General features: G+C 42.4%; 1 protein-coding gene across 3 annotated transcripts in view; it reads left to right on the top strand.

The window, feature by feature from the left end:
* TMEM163 (transmembrane protein 163) overlaps nucleotides 1-14,693 on the top strand; it is a 331,185-nt gene that overhangs the window by 233,199 nt on the left and 83,293 nt on the right. For all 3 annotated transcript variants that reach the window (XR_011569628.1, XM_070799912.1, XM_019973637.2), the window contains one exon: nucleotides 643-734. Coding sequence is in view for 2 of the 3 variants with exons in the window: in XM_070799912.1 (XP_070656013.1) it covers nucleotides 643-734 (92 nt within the window). In the remaining variant the exon portion in view is untranslated. The remainder of the gene's footprint in view (nucleotides 1-642; nucleotides 735-14,693) is intronic.

Consider the following 14,693-nt stretch of genomic DNA (forward strand, 5'->3'; position numbering starts at 1 on the left):
CCCTGCCCACCTCTCTCACTCACACTCCTCTCTCCTTCCCCTCCTTTCTTCACTCTCTTCCTACACATTCACTTGTTCATTCGAACAAAAGCATTGGTTTTTGTATCCAATTTCACAGTGTTGGCTGACTTCGTGGAGCACCCTGGGTGACCCCACCCTCACCCCTGGACCCCAGGTAGAATAGTCCTATTGAGAGCCAGAAACACAGAGACCTTGGCCCAAATTCTTTGCTTGGGATGGACAGGAAAATGCTGAAATCATCTTGCCTGCCCTGGGGAGATCAATTTCACATGTGTCATAAGTGTCACCACCCCACCCCCATCACCAGCGTGCTGGTAGTCAGGGGTCCCTGGAGCAGAGCTCAGCGCACATAGAGTGTGGCTCTCCCCATACCCCCGGCAGCAAGTGGCCAGGAGGAGCCATGACCCTGGCATCACATGGGCGTGTTTGGTGCCCTGACTTAGAATTCCCAGGATCTCCACCTTGAGGATGCTGAGTGGCCAGCATTGTAATGATGTGAAGCCTCTTTGCTCTGAGGTCACTGGTTCAGATGTTCCAAGTCACAGAACAATTGCCATGTGTCTTCACAGTTGCAACCTATTAACTCTGGAAAACCACTAATACTGTGTCTCCTCCTTCTAGTTTGATGCCATCCTCGATGTCCTGTCATCGGCGATTGTCCTATGGCGTTATAGCAATGCGGCTGCTGTACACTCTGCCCATAGGGAGTACATGTAAGTGGATTTTTATCTTCTTTCACTTTGCAGAACCCTTGCCACGTAATCAGGCTGTCAGCATGGCTCACCTTGCAGCTTTGGTACAGTGATGAGAATGAGGTTCCCAAATTGCCTTTGAGAGTGGCTGGTGTGATATCACATATATGATTGGCCCCTTCTGGGATGCTCAGAGAGATGGGATGTCCCCTTATAATTTTCCCTGTTCTCTGCTCTTGAGCCTGGAGTGAATGTCTGTATGCTTATTTGTCTGTCCATCCATTCATCTATTCATTGATCAGTCTGAAACTGCACAGCTCAGATTGGGACTTGAACCCACTGTCTTAATTGAAATCATATACTCAGTCTCAGGACTTAGTGAAGCTCAGATTCTTTATGTCTCAGCACAGAAAGAATTTAGTAAGAGACACAAAGTGACAGCTAAGAAGTGGATTTATTTAGAGAGATACACATTCCATAGACAGATGTGGTCTGTCTCAAAAGGCTAGAGTGGCCGTGGGAGAAACACACTCCACAGAAGAAAATGTGGGCCATCTCAGAAGGCTAAAGGCCCTGAAATATGAGATGGCTAATTGTTTCCTTTAAAAAAAATTTTTTTGTTTATTTGGTGTGCCAGATCTTAGTTGTGGCATGTGGAATCTAGTTCCCTGACCAGGGATCAAACCTGGGTCCCCTGCATTGGGAGCATGCAGTCTTAGCCACTGGACCACCAGGGAAGTCCTGGGGTGGTTAGTTTTATGGGCTGGATAATTTCATAGACTAATGAGTAGGAGGATTACTCCAACTAGCTTGGAGAAGGGACAAGGATTTCTAGGGCTAGGGCCATCACCCACTTTTTGGCCTTTTATGGTTTGCCTCAGAACTGCCATGATACGTCGTTTAGCTTGCTAGTGTATTACAATGAGCGTGTGTATAATGAGGCTTCAGGTCTACTGGGCGTTGACCCTTCCACCACCTTAGACCTAGTTGGTTCTAACCAATTTTTGTCATGTCCTATGTCAATGCCCCCATATCCTATGACATATGCCCATGTCATTCTTTTAAAGGTCATGCCCTACCTCCTTCCCTCCTGTTTCAAATCCATCTAACAATTCATTCATCCTTCCATCTTCTTTCTCTTTATGTTACTGAAATTTTTGTTCCTTTGAATTTTCATGCTTTTTTTCCCATTCTTTTTAAGTAAGATGTGTTCTCCACTGTGATTTACAGAGGACATTTTGAAAGCATTCTAAATTATTCTACTGGTCTTCTGTCCTTCTGTGTATTAGAAAATATTGCTTCCTCAGTCTCCACGTTTCTTGGGTGATTATTTGTCTTTAAAGTACTTGTGTTTGTGACCATAAAGTGTGTATCTTTTTCAATTTCCATTTTTTATATTCCTGGTAATTCCCAGGTTCCAAAGTCAGATTTGTTGACTTTGAATCTCAGCTCTACAACTTGTCAGCTTTGTGACCGTGGGAAGCTATCCTAACTGCTCTATGCTTTGTTTCCTTATCTGGAAAAAAGGGGGTATTTGAAAATTATGTGAGTGAGATACTAATCATCATGATATATGACATGATATCATATTATATATATAAACTTATGACAGTGTCTGGCATGTAGTTCAGTAAACTTTAGCTGCCATCATTATTAATTATTAAGGGGGTTTCCCTGAGACTGCGTCACCGTGGCTTGTCATTAGAGCAAGAGCTTTACTCCACTTCTATAGCTTTTGGACACCTGAATACAAATGAGGAAATGCCCTGTTGTTTGTGGTGGTGCCTAGACAAGAGGTACTCTTGATGGAGAACCTGTGTCACACTCAGCCATATAAATGTTGATTGTCAGGGGACTCAGGAAATAGTAATATATCTGAGGTTGCTTGTGCCAAATGGAAGTCTTTTGAAAGATGATGCCAAAACGGACTCACAAATGAGAGCCAATTTTAGTTTAGTTTTGGCTTGAGACAGAGCACTAAAGCTCCTTTTGAGTGTTAAATTAGCCCTTTTAAGAAATATAATTAAAATATCAAATCTGTGACATCATAGATGATGTTATTTAGGATAAAGTTAATTTTTGAAAAAGTGAGTCCGTTTACTGGTTGGAAAAATCAAGAAGCAATAGTAGTAAACTGATTTTGCAAAAGATAATGATGGTTCCATAGTGATCAAAGTTGAATTACCACCTGTCTAGCCAAAGGAACCCTGAATACATCTACCCAGGCTGTTACTGATTGGTCTTTGAGGAATACAGTAAGAACAGTCTAGAGAGTGCAGTATAGAGATATGCTTGACTTTCAAGAGCTAGTTCCCTATCCTGTCAGATGAACACATTCTTTGGATCCATAGTTCTGTTACCAACATGGCAGCCACTGAGGCTCTTTTAGCATTTATATGTGGCTGCTCCTAACTGAGAGGTTAATACACACACCAATACACTATTAACAGAGGTTAATAAAATATACACCAAATCCTGAAGATGTAAGAAAAAAGAATATAAACATTTTATTAATATTTAGAAAACAATATGAATTACTTGTTGATATAAGAATATTTGGGATATATTGGGTTAAATAAACTATTACAATTTTACTTCTGTTTACATTCTTAATGTGGCTTTTAGAAATTTAAAATGACATATGGGACATGTTTTAAATTTCTGTTGGGCCTTGCCCTCTGAAAAGAAAGCTCTTCCCTCTGCCTTGCTTATTTTAGCATTAATAATCCAGAATTTGATTTGCAATTCTAGAAAGAATTGTGCTCACTGCTTCTCAATTTCTCTTTTCTAATTTGCTTTTTAAATCTGATTTCCTTTATGCTAAAGTGAGTCTCTTACATATTAGTCACAAAGCCACAAATTATTGTGGCTTTTCTATAGTGTTGGGATCTCAGTGAAACCAGGTGGCCAGCATGTTATCCAACATTGATTGATGATAAGAAATGTCATTGGTTTCACTGTTTTTAACGATCCCCAAATATATACCCTTAAAAATGTATCTTTAATAATACCCATAAGGCAGAAACTCACCAGTTTGCTTTGATAATTCCCAGATGATTATTCCATGTGATGATGCCCATGGATTCATTTGGAGATTCTTAATCTAGAAATTAAAACAACACTCAGAATCCTCTGTATTGTTGGTTTAGTTTAGATTTTTAATCCCTGGCTCATGCCATGTAAATTAAAAATTCATGAAATCACTGCCAGCTGAGAAACTGGTGTTTGCATATTAATGAGCATGAATAATTATAAGGGGCAAAGCTAGAAAACTACTGGCTTTCAGTTAGTTGCTGGAGAATAAGTTTTGAGAAAATGAGGAAATATCCAACCAGTCCTTAGTTAACTCTTCTAACTTTCCCTCTTTTGTTTCTAAGCTTCAGAGTGCGTCTTGAACTTGGAATTGCCAATGCAAAGTGATAGAAACCCTGCTCAGCCTTCTGCCTGATGACTGTGGGCACTGACTGTGGATGTGGTGGGTGTTTGATACTCAGAGGGAGAGAGTGTGCCTTCAGCCCCGCCACAGAGCAGAGTGCCAATAAGCTTTGCGTTGTGTCACACTTTTTTATTGTGGGGAAAAACATATCGTATTTACCATCTTAAATATTTTAAGTTTACAGTTCAGTGGTGTTAGGTGTATTCGCAGTGTTGTGGGCAGATCTCGCAAATTGAGACTCCATACTGATTACACAGCTTCCTATTACCCCTCCCCCAGAGCTGGGTAACTGCTGTTCTACTTTCTCTCTCTATGAATTTGACGACTCTAGGTAGGTCCCTCACATAAATGAAATGATACAGTTTTTGTCCTTTTGTGACTGGCTTGTTTCACTTAGCATGATGTCCTCAAGGTTTACCCATGTTATAGTATGTATCAGAGTTTCTTTCCTTTTGAAGGCTCTGTAATATTCCATTGTATGCATAGACCATATTTTGTGTATCCTTTCATCAACCAATAGACATGTGGGTTGTTTTCCTCTCAGCCTTAATAAATAAGGAACTGTGAGCATGGATGTACAAATATCTCTTCATTGACCCTGCTTTCAATTCTTTTGGAAATACACCCAGGAGTGAGATTGGTGAGTCATGTGGTAGGACTATTTTTAATGTTTTAAGAAACCTCCATACTGTTTTTCCATAGCAGTTGCTCCATTTTGTAATTCCACCAACTAGTTATCTATTTTGAAAAGCTCCAAGTTTAATCGGTTACCATCTTGTCGTAGGGAATATGTATATGGGGAAAGCGAACCGTCGGGCTTACGTGTTGTCAGGGCTTTCAGGAGACCCGGATAGAAGCAGGGGCAAGGGAGGGCTTCTGAGAACATACCAGGACATCCAGATGGCTGAGGGCTGGGAGGGAGGACCAGACAAGGTGAGTGAGTAGTCATGTTGGATTAGAATCCCACTTCTGTTGGTGGCTGTTGGTGTGGGGCACTATCTTGACAATGGGATGCTAAGAACCAGGATTTCACAGGTGGTTCATTTATTGTGTGGATTTAGGGTGGGAGTGAGTGGCTGATAACCTACTTACCCCTCCCCCCCATCACCTTTCCCCTTTGGTAACCATAAGTTTATTTTTATAATCTGTGTGTCTATTTTGTAAATAGGTTCATTGGTGTCATTTAAAAAAAAATTAAATTCCACATATGAATGATACCATATTTACATATTTATCTTTCTCTGTCTCAGCCAGGTTCCATTAGGGTAAGGGGTGAGGGAGAGAGGCAGAAAAGTCTGGGTAGGTAGAAACTGGGAGTAGGATGAAAGCGTTAGTGGGGAAAGGAGTAGGGCCACCCAGGAGGGCACCGAGGAGTGTGGTTACAGGGTGGGGTGGTGACGGTTGTCCTGGTGATTGTGGGCTTGAGGCCACACAAAAGAATGCTGCTCTCTTTGTGCACTTAGATTGTCATCTCTGAGGTTCGCTAAGTGAGGAAAGCCTGGAGCCAAACCGTGTTTAAAGTCTTTTCTCTTTGGTTTTAACAAATGAGGTTTGCATCCACACAGACTGTTTGGACATATGAACAAAACTTCTGTGAGCACACAAAGAAGACTGGCAGCAGGGTCGCCTCTGGGAGGGGCACTGGGGACAGAAAAAGAGGGGAGACACTTTCTTTGTATCCTTCAGACCAGAGCTGTGCACTGAACTCTCTGTGATAATGGACATGTTCTCTATACTGTCCAGTATGGTAGCCATTAGGCACATGTGACCTTTGAGCCCTTGACATATGGCTAGAATGATGGATGATCTGGATGTTAAACTTTATTTAATGTCAATTAATTTAAATAGTCACACCTGTGGCTAGTGGCTACCATGTTGAACAAAGCCTCTTTAACTGGTTTGATCATTTTTTTTTAGTCACTAAGTCGTGTCGACTCTTGTGATCCCTTGGACTGCCAGGCTCCTCTGTCCATGGGTTTCTCCAGGCAAGAATTCTGGAGTAGCTTGCCATTTCCTTCTCCAGGGGATCTTCCCAACCTAGGAATTGAACCCGGGTCTCCTGCATTGCAGCATCATTTTTAATCTATTAAAAAAACCCAACAGACAAAATTGTTAATAAATCAGTGTCCAGGGAATTTGGAAATGAGAGGAAGATATGGCGGGGAGGAGGTGATGGAGCCAGAGGGTGTGGGGGAAATTAGTGCAGGAGGAACTTGGCAAGATTGGAAGACATGGAGAATTTCACGCCTCTCTTAGCTATGCCCAGCCCTGGGTACCATGTAAGTCCACAGGAAGTATCACAGCCTCCCGCTGCCGTCTGCTGTGGAGGGCCATCAGGATGCTTGCCACGGAAGGTACAGCTTGATGCTCGCTGGGGGCCGGTGACATTTTGCATATGATTGCAGCACAGGTGGGAGGCCCCCCCGAAGGTGTCCCAGTGCCAGCTGTCTGTTTGGGCTATTTATCCATCAACTCCCTGAGATGGAGAGGTGGAGGCAGATGGGAGGCTGTGCACCTTTACAGGCTTCTCATCCTGCTACAATGAAGCAAAAACGCAGCCTGCGAGGTTGTTCTCTTGTGCCAAATGTACCTCCAAATGGCATTACGCTCTGCATCATTTCAGGAAGCAAATGTGAGAGGAATGGAGAAGTATTCTTAGAGAGACAGAATCTTTTGTGTGTCTTCTCCTGTGAAGAAGCTGGGACACACTGATTCTCAAGGAGGCAGGGCATTCACTCTGTTTCTCTTTTCATTTTGCTTGGCTTGAACACTGCCAGTTGACAGGATAGCTTGATAGTCTTTTGATCCCTGGTTTCAGTAGCATCCTTGCTGGTTTTGAAGCCAGTGCCAGAAATTGAAAAAAAACTGATGCAGTCAAGAAAGGATGGGTTGATAATTTGCTTCTGGCATCTAGTCTAAGTAGATTGCAAAGGCGAATGTTGTACCAGGAACATAAAATAGTACCACATCCCCCCACCCCACCTTCTCAGGGAGCATCCTATCTGATCATAAATTGAGGGCTCTGGGAAGGTGAATTGCATTTTCCCCACATTTGTCTAGTGCTCTTAACTTTACAAAGCTCTAGAGTGTGTTTTAGCTCAAGAACAGACCTTGAACTAGAAAAGTAAATAACTTCGGAGATGCCCTCTGTGACTGATGAGAGCTAATGTAGAAGGTAGGGTCTTGATAGCAGGACACGAGCTCATTCATCTGCCTGGAAGAATTTGGGTTTAGTCTTGCCTGAAGGCAGAAGGGAGTTGCTTTCCACTGTCAGGAAAAGAACATATGAAACCTGTCAGACATAGACATGATATTGATGGGTTGTTATGCAGTGGGCAGGATGTATATTAGAAGAAGGAGGGTAGGTTTGATCCCTGTTACAAGTTAAATTGTGTGTCACTGAAAGATGTTGACGTTCTCATCCCCTGTACTACAGAATGATAGTTTATTGGAAAATAGGATCTTTGCAGATGTCGGTAAGTTAGACAAGGTCTGAATCCAGTAAGATTAGGGTCCTTGTGAGAAGAGTAGACACATAGAGACAGCGGCACTCAAGGAGAAAATGACTGTGTGACAGTAGAGGCAGAGTTCAGAGCTAAGGGATGCAAGGGTTGTTGGTAAACCCCAGCAGCTAGCAGAGGCAAGGAAGGCTTCTGCCCTGCAGGTTTCAGAGAGAGTGTGGGCCTGCAAACACCTTGATTTCAGGACTTTGAGACCCCAAAACTGTAAGATAGTAAGTTTCTTTTTTTAAGCCCCCCAGTTTGTGGTGCTTCGATAACAGCAGCACAGGAAACTAATACTCTCCCTGAGAAGAGTTCTCTATCAGACCTGCACTCATTTGCTCTGAGCTTCAGTGATACATTCATCTTTTGAAATTTCAGTTTTCTCATGTGTGAAAGGGGGAGGGCCATAATAGCTATCAAAGGTCACTGAGATGAAGCTTAAACATGGTATTGAATGTGATGTCAATATATGCTCAAAAATGTCAGATCATTATGTTCCATCTTGAGAGTTTTGAATTTTTTTTTTCCAGTCATACTGGGATAGTTTTTCATTGTCTGCACTATTGTTCTGTTTTCCTTTTCAAGAGTGTGGGATAAAAGACTCTACAAAGAAAAATGGGAAAAACTCAAATACATGCTTTGGCATATGTAGAAAGTTGCTGTCAACCTTGAGATATGGAGTAGCAGTGTAGTGAAGTGATAAAAGATTATTCCTGATTTCATCTCACACACTGCCCCCACCCCTGCAAAGTCTGAAACAGGACAAAGCAATACATGATCACTGTAAAATTTGAGGTAATTTCTAGTGGCACAAATACAAAAAACGTACTAGCTATAGGACCCCCTGGAGCTAACATTTCGATGGGGTGTGTGTGTGTTTGGCGTGTGTGTGCACTAAAGCACTCATGTGCATGGTTACACATACATCCTTTTTTCCCCACATAAAGAGATGATCTATATTTACCCCTTTGAAAACTGGGTTTCTCTGCTACCACCATGTTTTGAACATCTTCTCATCTTAGGACAGAGATATGTTATTTTTTTTATAGCTATGCAGTATTCTATGTATGGATTTAACATAATTTGTTTAAGCAATTTTCTACTGAAGACATGGGTTGTTTTCAAAGTCTTGGGGTTAGAAACAACCTGAAATAACTGTCCTGACACATTTTTATTCTTACGCTTGTCCTCTTATTTCTTAAGGATAAATTACTAGACATCTGGGTCAAATAATATGCTAACTTACAGTTGTGATACCTGGTGTTAAACTGTGCTCCAAAAAGGTCATACTGATTTACATTCCCACTGCCAGGGGTGAGGATGTGTGTTTACTCACTTTTGCCAGCACTGTGTTCTCATTCTTTTCGATCATAGCCCCCTGTCCAGGTGGAAAATTGAATTCTCTATGTTAAAGTACATTTAAAAAAATGTTAGTCACCAGTCTAGCTGAGCATATTCGCATATGTGTTTTTGGCATTTGTATTTCTTTTGGAAAATGGGTTGCCAGAATTTCAAATAGGATTAAAAGTCTTCTATTTCCATTTTGGGACATTGCCCAGACTCTGGTTGCTAGAACTTTGGTGACTGAGGAAGTACAACTTCCTTCTTGCTCTGGCCACCGTCACTCATAATTTTTTTCTTTCTTTTGCTGTGCCATATTTTTTTTCCTTTCATAAATCTAATTACCTATGATGTATTTAATGTAGTAGTAGATTTTTTATTTTCCATCACCCTCGCAAGATTTTATACTCACAGAAACAAGAGTATTCCTTAACTGTCTTGTTCTTTTTATCTCCTAGAACAATGCCTGGCATTTAGTAGGTGCTGGTTAAAGAGTTGTGAAATAAAAAATTGAGCTATGGAACCCCTGCATCTTTTTTTAAATTAATTTTTATTGGAGTATAGTTGCTTTGCAGTGTTGTGTTAGTTTCTAATGTACAGCAAAGTGAATCAGCCATACACATACATCTCCTCCCTTTTGGACTTCCTTCCCATTCAGGTCACCAGAGTGCATTAAGTAGAGTTCTCTGTGCTAGAAGTTTGTTAACTGTTTCGCAGATAGATGGAACATGTATCTCATTTGTTATCTGCTTTATACATAGTATCAATAGCGTGTATGTGTCAGTTCCAGCCTCCCAATTCCTCTCACCCCTGCCTTTCCCCCTTGGTGTTCATGCATTTGTTCTCTGTGTCTGTGTCTCTATTTCTGCTTTGCAAATAAGATCACCCATTGGAACCACTTCATCTTATGTAAAGTTTTCATAGCCTTTATTAAGAGCATAATAAGTATTCCCTGAGCACCTGCTCTGTGCCAGGTATGCCAGGATGTGCATTCGGTACAGGTATTATTTAACACTTAATAGAAATGGTGAACACTGCTCCTGAAGGCTCATGGCTGGTAAATGGATGCGCCTGGGGTTTGAACCTAGGTCTTGCTTGCCTGGACATTTGCATGTCACCATTATGCAACCCTGCCTCTCCAGGTGAGCATTTGTGTGTCTTAGTTATACCACTTTTTAAAAACATCCCTTCCACCCCCAGAAATGACCCTTGCTAGCAATTAACTGCAACCTAAAATAAATGGAGGGAGAGGGAAAGTGGAATTAAGAACTATAAAATTAGGCAACGTGAAGTGCAGTCCTGGGCTTTGGTTCTGTGTGTGGTGGTGAGGTGGTTGGCAGTTGGCCAGACAAGGATAAACTGCCCGGGCCACCTTGGGACAGGCTAAGGACTGGAGTGGCTCTCCCAGGAGCAGGTGGCCGTGTCCTGGGTCACCTGGCAAAGGACGGCCGTGACAGGCACGGTAGCCCTTGGTATCTGAAAAGCCTTGCAAATGAGGGTCATTCGCCTTAGCTGTCATGCTCTTTGCAGCTTTGGTTGCTGTTTTCAGGCCAAGCTGGCAGCTGAGTGGGGCTTTCTGGATCCTGGGCTGAGGGCTTTGCCGTCAAGGAATAGGAGCCAGTGCTGGTCCCCAGCTGTGGCCTCTTCTCTGGTACCTGCTGCAGGTCGGGGTGCTTGCTGTTTAGTTTCACCCTCAAGATGGTCACCCTTTGGAAATTTGGGCCTGAAAGTCTCGTTGTCTGTCATCCTTTTATCTTCCATTCTGGGCTGCGGTAGCCTAAGCCACTGCCTGTTCTTGGAGGTGAATGGACTTAGTTCAGGAGCCCTCTTTGAAGTGGGGAGGTCTGAGGCCTTTGAGAATGAGGCCTGTCTCTTTGTGGCCACCTTTGCTGGCAGGAGACGTTGGTACACACTTTCCTTCCTCTGAGGAGTCCTATTTTCAGAGGAAAACTCTGAGGGCTTGGTTCCTTCACAGTTGTCTTTAAAGGTTCAGGGTCAGAATTTTCATGCATATTTCTTTTCCCTTCAGTCTCTAGAGCTTGTCCTGTGTGTTAGCTGTTGAACATGTAAAATTAAATTTTGTATAGTACTTGCTACTAATGACTGCTGCTGCCAAGTCGCTTCAGTCATGTCCGACTCTGTGCGACCCGATAGACAGCAGCCCACCAGGCTCCCGTCCCTGGGATTCTCCAGGCAAGAACACTGGAGTGGGTTGCCATTTCCTTCTCCAGCTACTAATGACTAGTTAACACTGAAATGTTGATGTTGGTGATAGCCGGTGGTGACGTTCTTCTTTATGCTTTCTGATTTTTCTGAAAAACATTTTACAAGGTACATGTGTTAGTTTTGTAATCCTATCAAGCTCACTATTTTTCCTCTGGGGGAGTATAAAAGGCAAGCCAGCGTGGGAACAAAGAATAAAGCCCTCCTCTCCTCTCTGTTGGTTTTCCCTGCCATGATTACCCTATGGGTGCTGCTCTTCTTACCGTCAATGTCACAGGGTGCTTTTAGCTGTGATACTAGGCTTAGGAAGGGACCCAGCACAGCTCATGTAGCCTTCCTTTGCGGGTTGGGGGTGGGGGAGTCAGTCAGTGAAATTGCCTTGATTGTAATTCTGGTAACTTTTTTCTCCCTGTCTCCTTTCTCTAAATAGATACATCCTTTTGAGCTTTTAGTTAGCACAGGCTTTACAAACATCTCTATATGATTTGGCTTCTTCGTATCACTAAATAGAAAGCAGCTAAAGGGATACTTCAGCTTTTTGTTTTTTTGTTTATTGAGAATAGTTTCTACCCACCTCATAAAATGGTTATGAAGAGCCAGGAAGATAATATAGGTAAAGTTTCTGGTCATAGTATTGCTTGTTACATACAGTAGGTATTAGATAAATAGGGTTATTTTTAACAGTAGGCTTTCTAGGCAAAATAGAGAAAGCTTTTTTTTTTTTTTTTTTTTAATGGCTTTAGTGAAGCAGACTCGGAGATCTAGAGAACAGACTAGTGATTACCAGTGGAGAGAGAGAAGGGGGCAATAAAGGAGTGGGGAGGAAGAGGTACAAACCATTAGGTATAAAATAAGCTACACAGTAAACAACAAGGACCTACTGTATTGGCACAGGGAACTGTATTGAATATACTGTGATAAGCCCTAATGAAAAAGAATATGGAAAAGGCTATATATTTATATAACTGAATCACTTTGCTGTGTAGCAGAAATTAACACAACACTGGAAATCAGCTATACTTCAATGAAACAAATTATATATAAAAAAGAAAAAATACAAGGATATATTGTACAGCACAGGGAAGGTAGCCAATATTTTATAGTAACTATAAATGGAGCTCAACCTTTAAAAATTGTAAATCACTATATTATACACCTGTAACTTATCTATTATTGTATAGCAACTATACTTCAGTAAAAAATATTAGAAATAGCTTTTAAAATATACTTCACACAGCATACATGTCAGGAGAAGGCAATGGCACCCCACTCCAGTACTCTTGCCTGGTAAATCCCATGGACGGAGGAGCCTGGTGGGCTGCAGTCCATGGGGTTGCTAAGAGTCGGACACAACTGAGCGACTTCTCACTTTTCACTTTCATGCATTGGAGAAGGAAATGGCAACCCACTCCAGTGTTCTTGCCTGGAGAATCCCAGGGATGGGGGAGCCTGGTGGGCTGCCATCTCTGGGGTCGTGCAGAGTTGGACACAACTGAAGTGACTTAGCTGCAACAGCAGCATACATGTTTATACACTGGAAGTGTACATGTCAGTGGCTTTTACTATTTTGCAGTTCTGCATATCTGTCAATATAATCAATTTTAGAACATTTTTACCACCATCCAAAGAAGCCTCATTCTTTTTAACTTTCACCACTCCAACCTCTCCTAATTCCCTTTCCCCCCTCCCAGTCCTTGGCAACTATGATCTCCTGTCTGCCCCTGTGGTTGCCCATCCAGGACCTCTCAAGTAAGTGGAATCATATTTTACTTAGTATGTTTTCATCCCTTACTTAGTCTGTCATTTAGCATAGTGTTTTCCACATCTCCATACCGTAGTGGGTACCAGTGTTTCCTTTTTGTTGCTGTATAATATTCCACTGTATGGATGTGCCACAGTTAATTTATCCCTCCCTCCATTGATGGACATATGTGTTGTTTTACATTTTAGCTTTTATGAATAATGCTGCTGTGAACATTTCTGTGCAGCTGTTTGCATGGAGACATGCTTTCATTTTAAGGGGATTTATACCTAGGAGTGGAATTGCTGGGTTATATGGTGACATTTGAGGAACTGTCAAACTGTTCTCCAGAGTTGCTGTACCGTTTTACATTCCTGCCAGCAATTATGAGGGTTCTAATTCCTCCATATCCTTGCCAGCACTTGTTATTATCTGTCTTTTTGATTCTCGCCATACTAGTGGGTGTGAGTAATATCTTTGTGGTTTTGATTTATATTTGAGAGTTCACATGCTTTGGAAAAATCACCCTTTTCTTCCTTTGTTTTAGTCTTGGTCTTGATTCCCACAGACCCTTTAGAAGTTGCATTACTCCTGCTAGTCAGGTGGCTTGGGTCCAGAGAAGCCCTCCTCTGAGAGGTCCTCCATCCCACTGATGATGTCCTCTGGCCTCCTTCCAGCTCTGTGGAGTCTGGCTTTTGGCCTTCCAGGCTGAGGTTTGGTTTTAATGGCACAAGGACAGGGGACTCAGCTTAATCATGCTTGTAGAATTGACTATAAAAATAAGGTGCAGTTTATCGGTGGATGCAAAATGTCTCCATCATAAGACCTTGTCTGGGTATCCATGTGGTTCTTCCATATTTGTCCCTGTAGGTAGACCAGTGTAGAAATGCCAGGCATTGGAACAAGCAGGGGTTAGATGGATCAGTGTTTAGTGGATTGGGCTCTGAGACCCTGATATTGGCATATTTTGTAGTATGTGCTCAGTTGTGTCTGACTCTGTGACCCTGTGGACTATATAGCCTGCTTGCCCGGCTCCTCTGTTCATGGGATTTTCCAGGCAAGAATACTGGAGTGAGAGGGTCATTTTCTCCTGCAGGGGATCTTCCTGACCAAGGGATTGAACCCAAGTTTTCTTTCATTTCACACATTGGTTCTTTACCAACTGTGCCACCAGCAGAGATACTATTCAGGACTAAAAGGAACCACCTTTGAGACCAGGCTACTGGCTGAGAGTCTGTCTCCTTTGAAAAACACACTTTGGAGGGATTTACCATATTTGTCTTCATGATTAATTTTTCTTTGTGTTTCCTTAGTTGACCAACCCATTTTTGTTTTATGAGATTTTTCTTCAGTTATGTCAATAGTGTCACCATCTGGTAGCAATGGAGAACTTCCCATTCTTTTCTTTTTTTTAATTTGTGTTTTGAGTGCCTATAGGCCCTAAACATGGAGAAGGCAATGGCAACCCAATCCAGTACTCTTGCCTGGCAAATCCCATGGATGGAGGAGCCTGGAAGGCTGCAGTCCATGGGGTCGCTAAGAGTCGGACACGACTGAGCGACTGAGCGACTTCACTTTTCACTTTCATGCATTGGAGAAGGAAATGGCAATCCACTCCAGTGTTCTTGCCTAGAGAATCCCAGGGACGGGGGAGCCTGGTGGGCTGCCGCCTATGGGGTCGCACAGAGTCGGACACGACTGAAGTGACTTAGCAGCAGCAGGCCCTAAACATACAG

Source organism: Bos indicus, chromosome 2 (genome assembly GCF_029378745.1).
Source record: "Bos indicus isolate NIAB-ARS_2022 breed Sahiwal x Tharparkar chromosome 2, NIAB-ARS_B.indTharparkar_mat_pri_1.0, whole genome shotgun sequence".
In the NCBI taxonomy this organism is placed as follows: Eukaryota; Metazoa; Chordata; class Mammalia; order Artiodactyla; family Bovidae; genus Bos; species Bos indicus.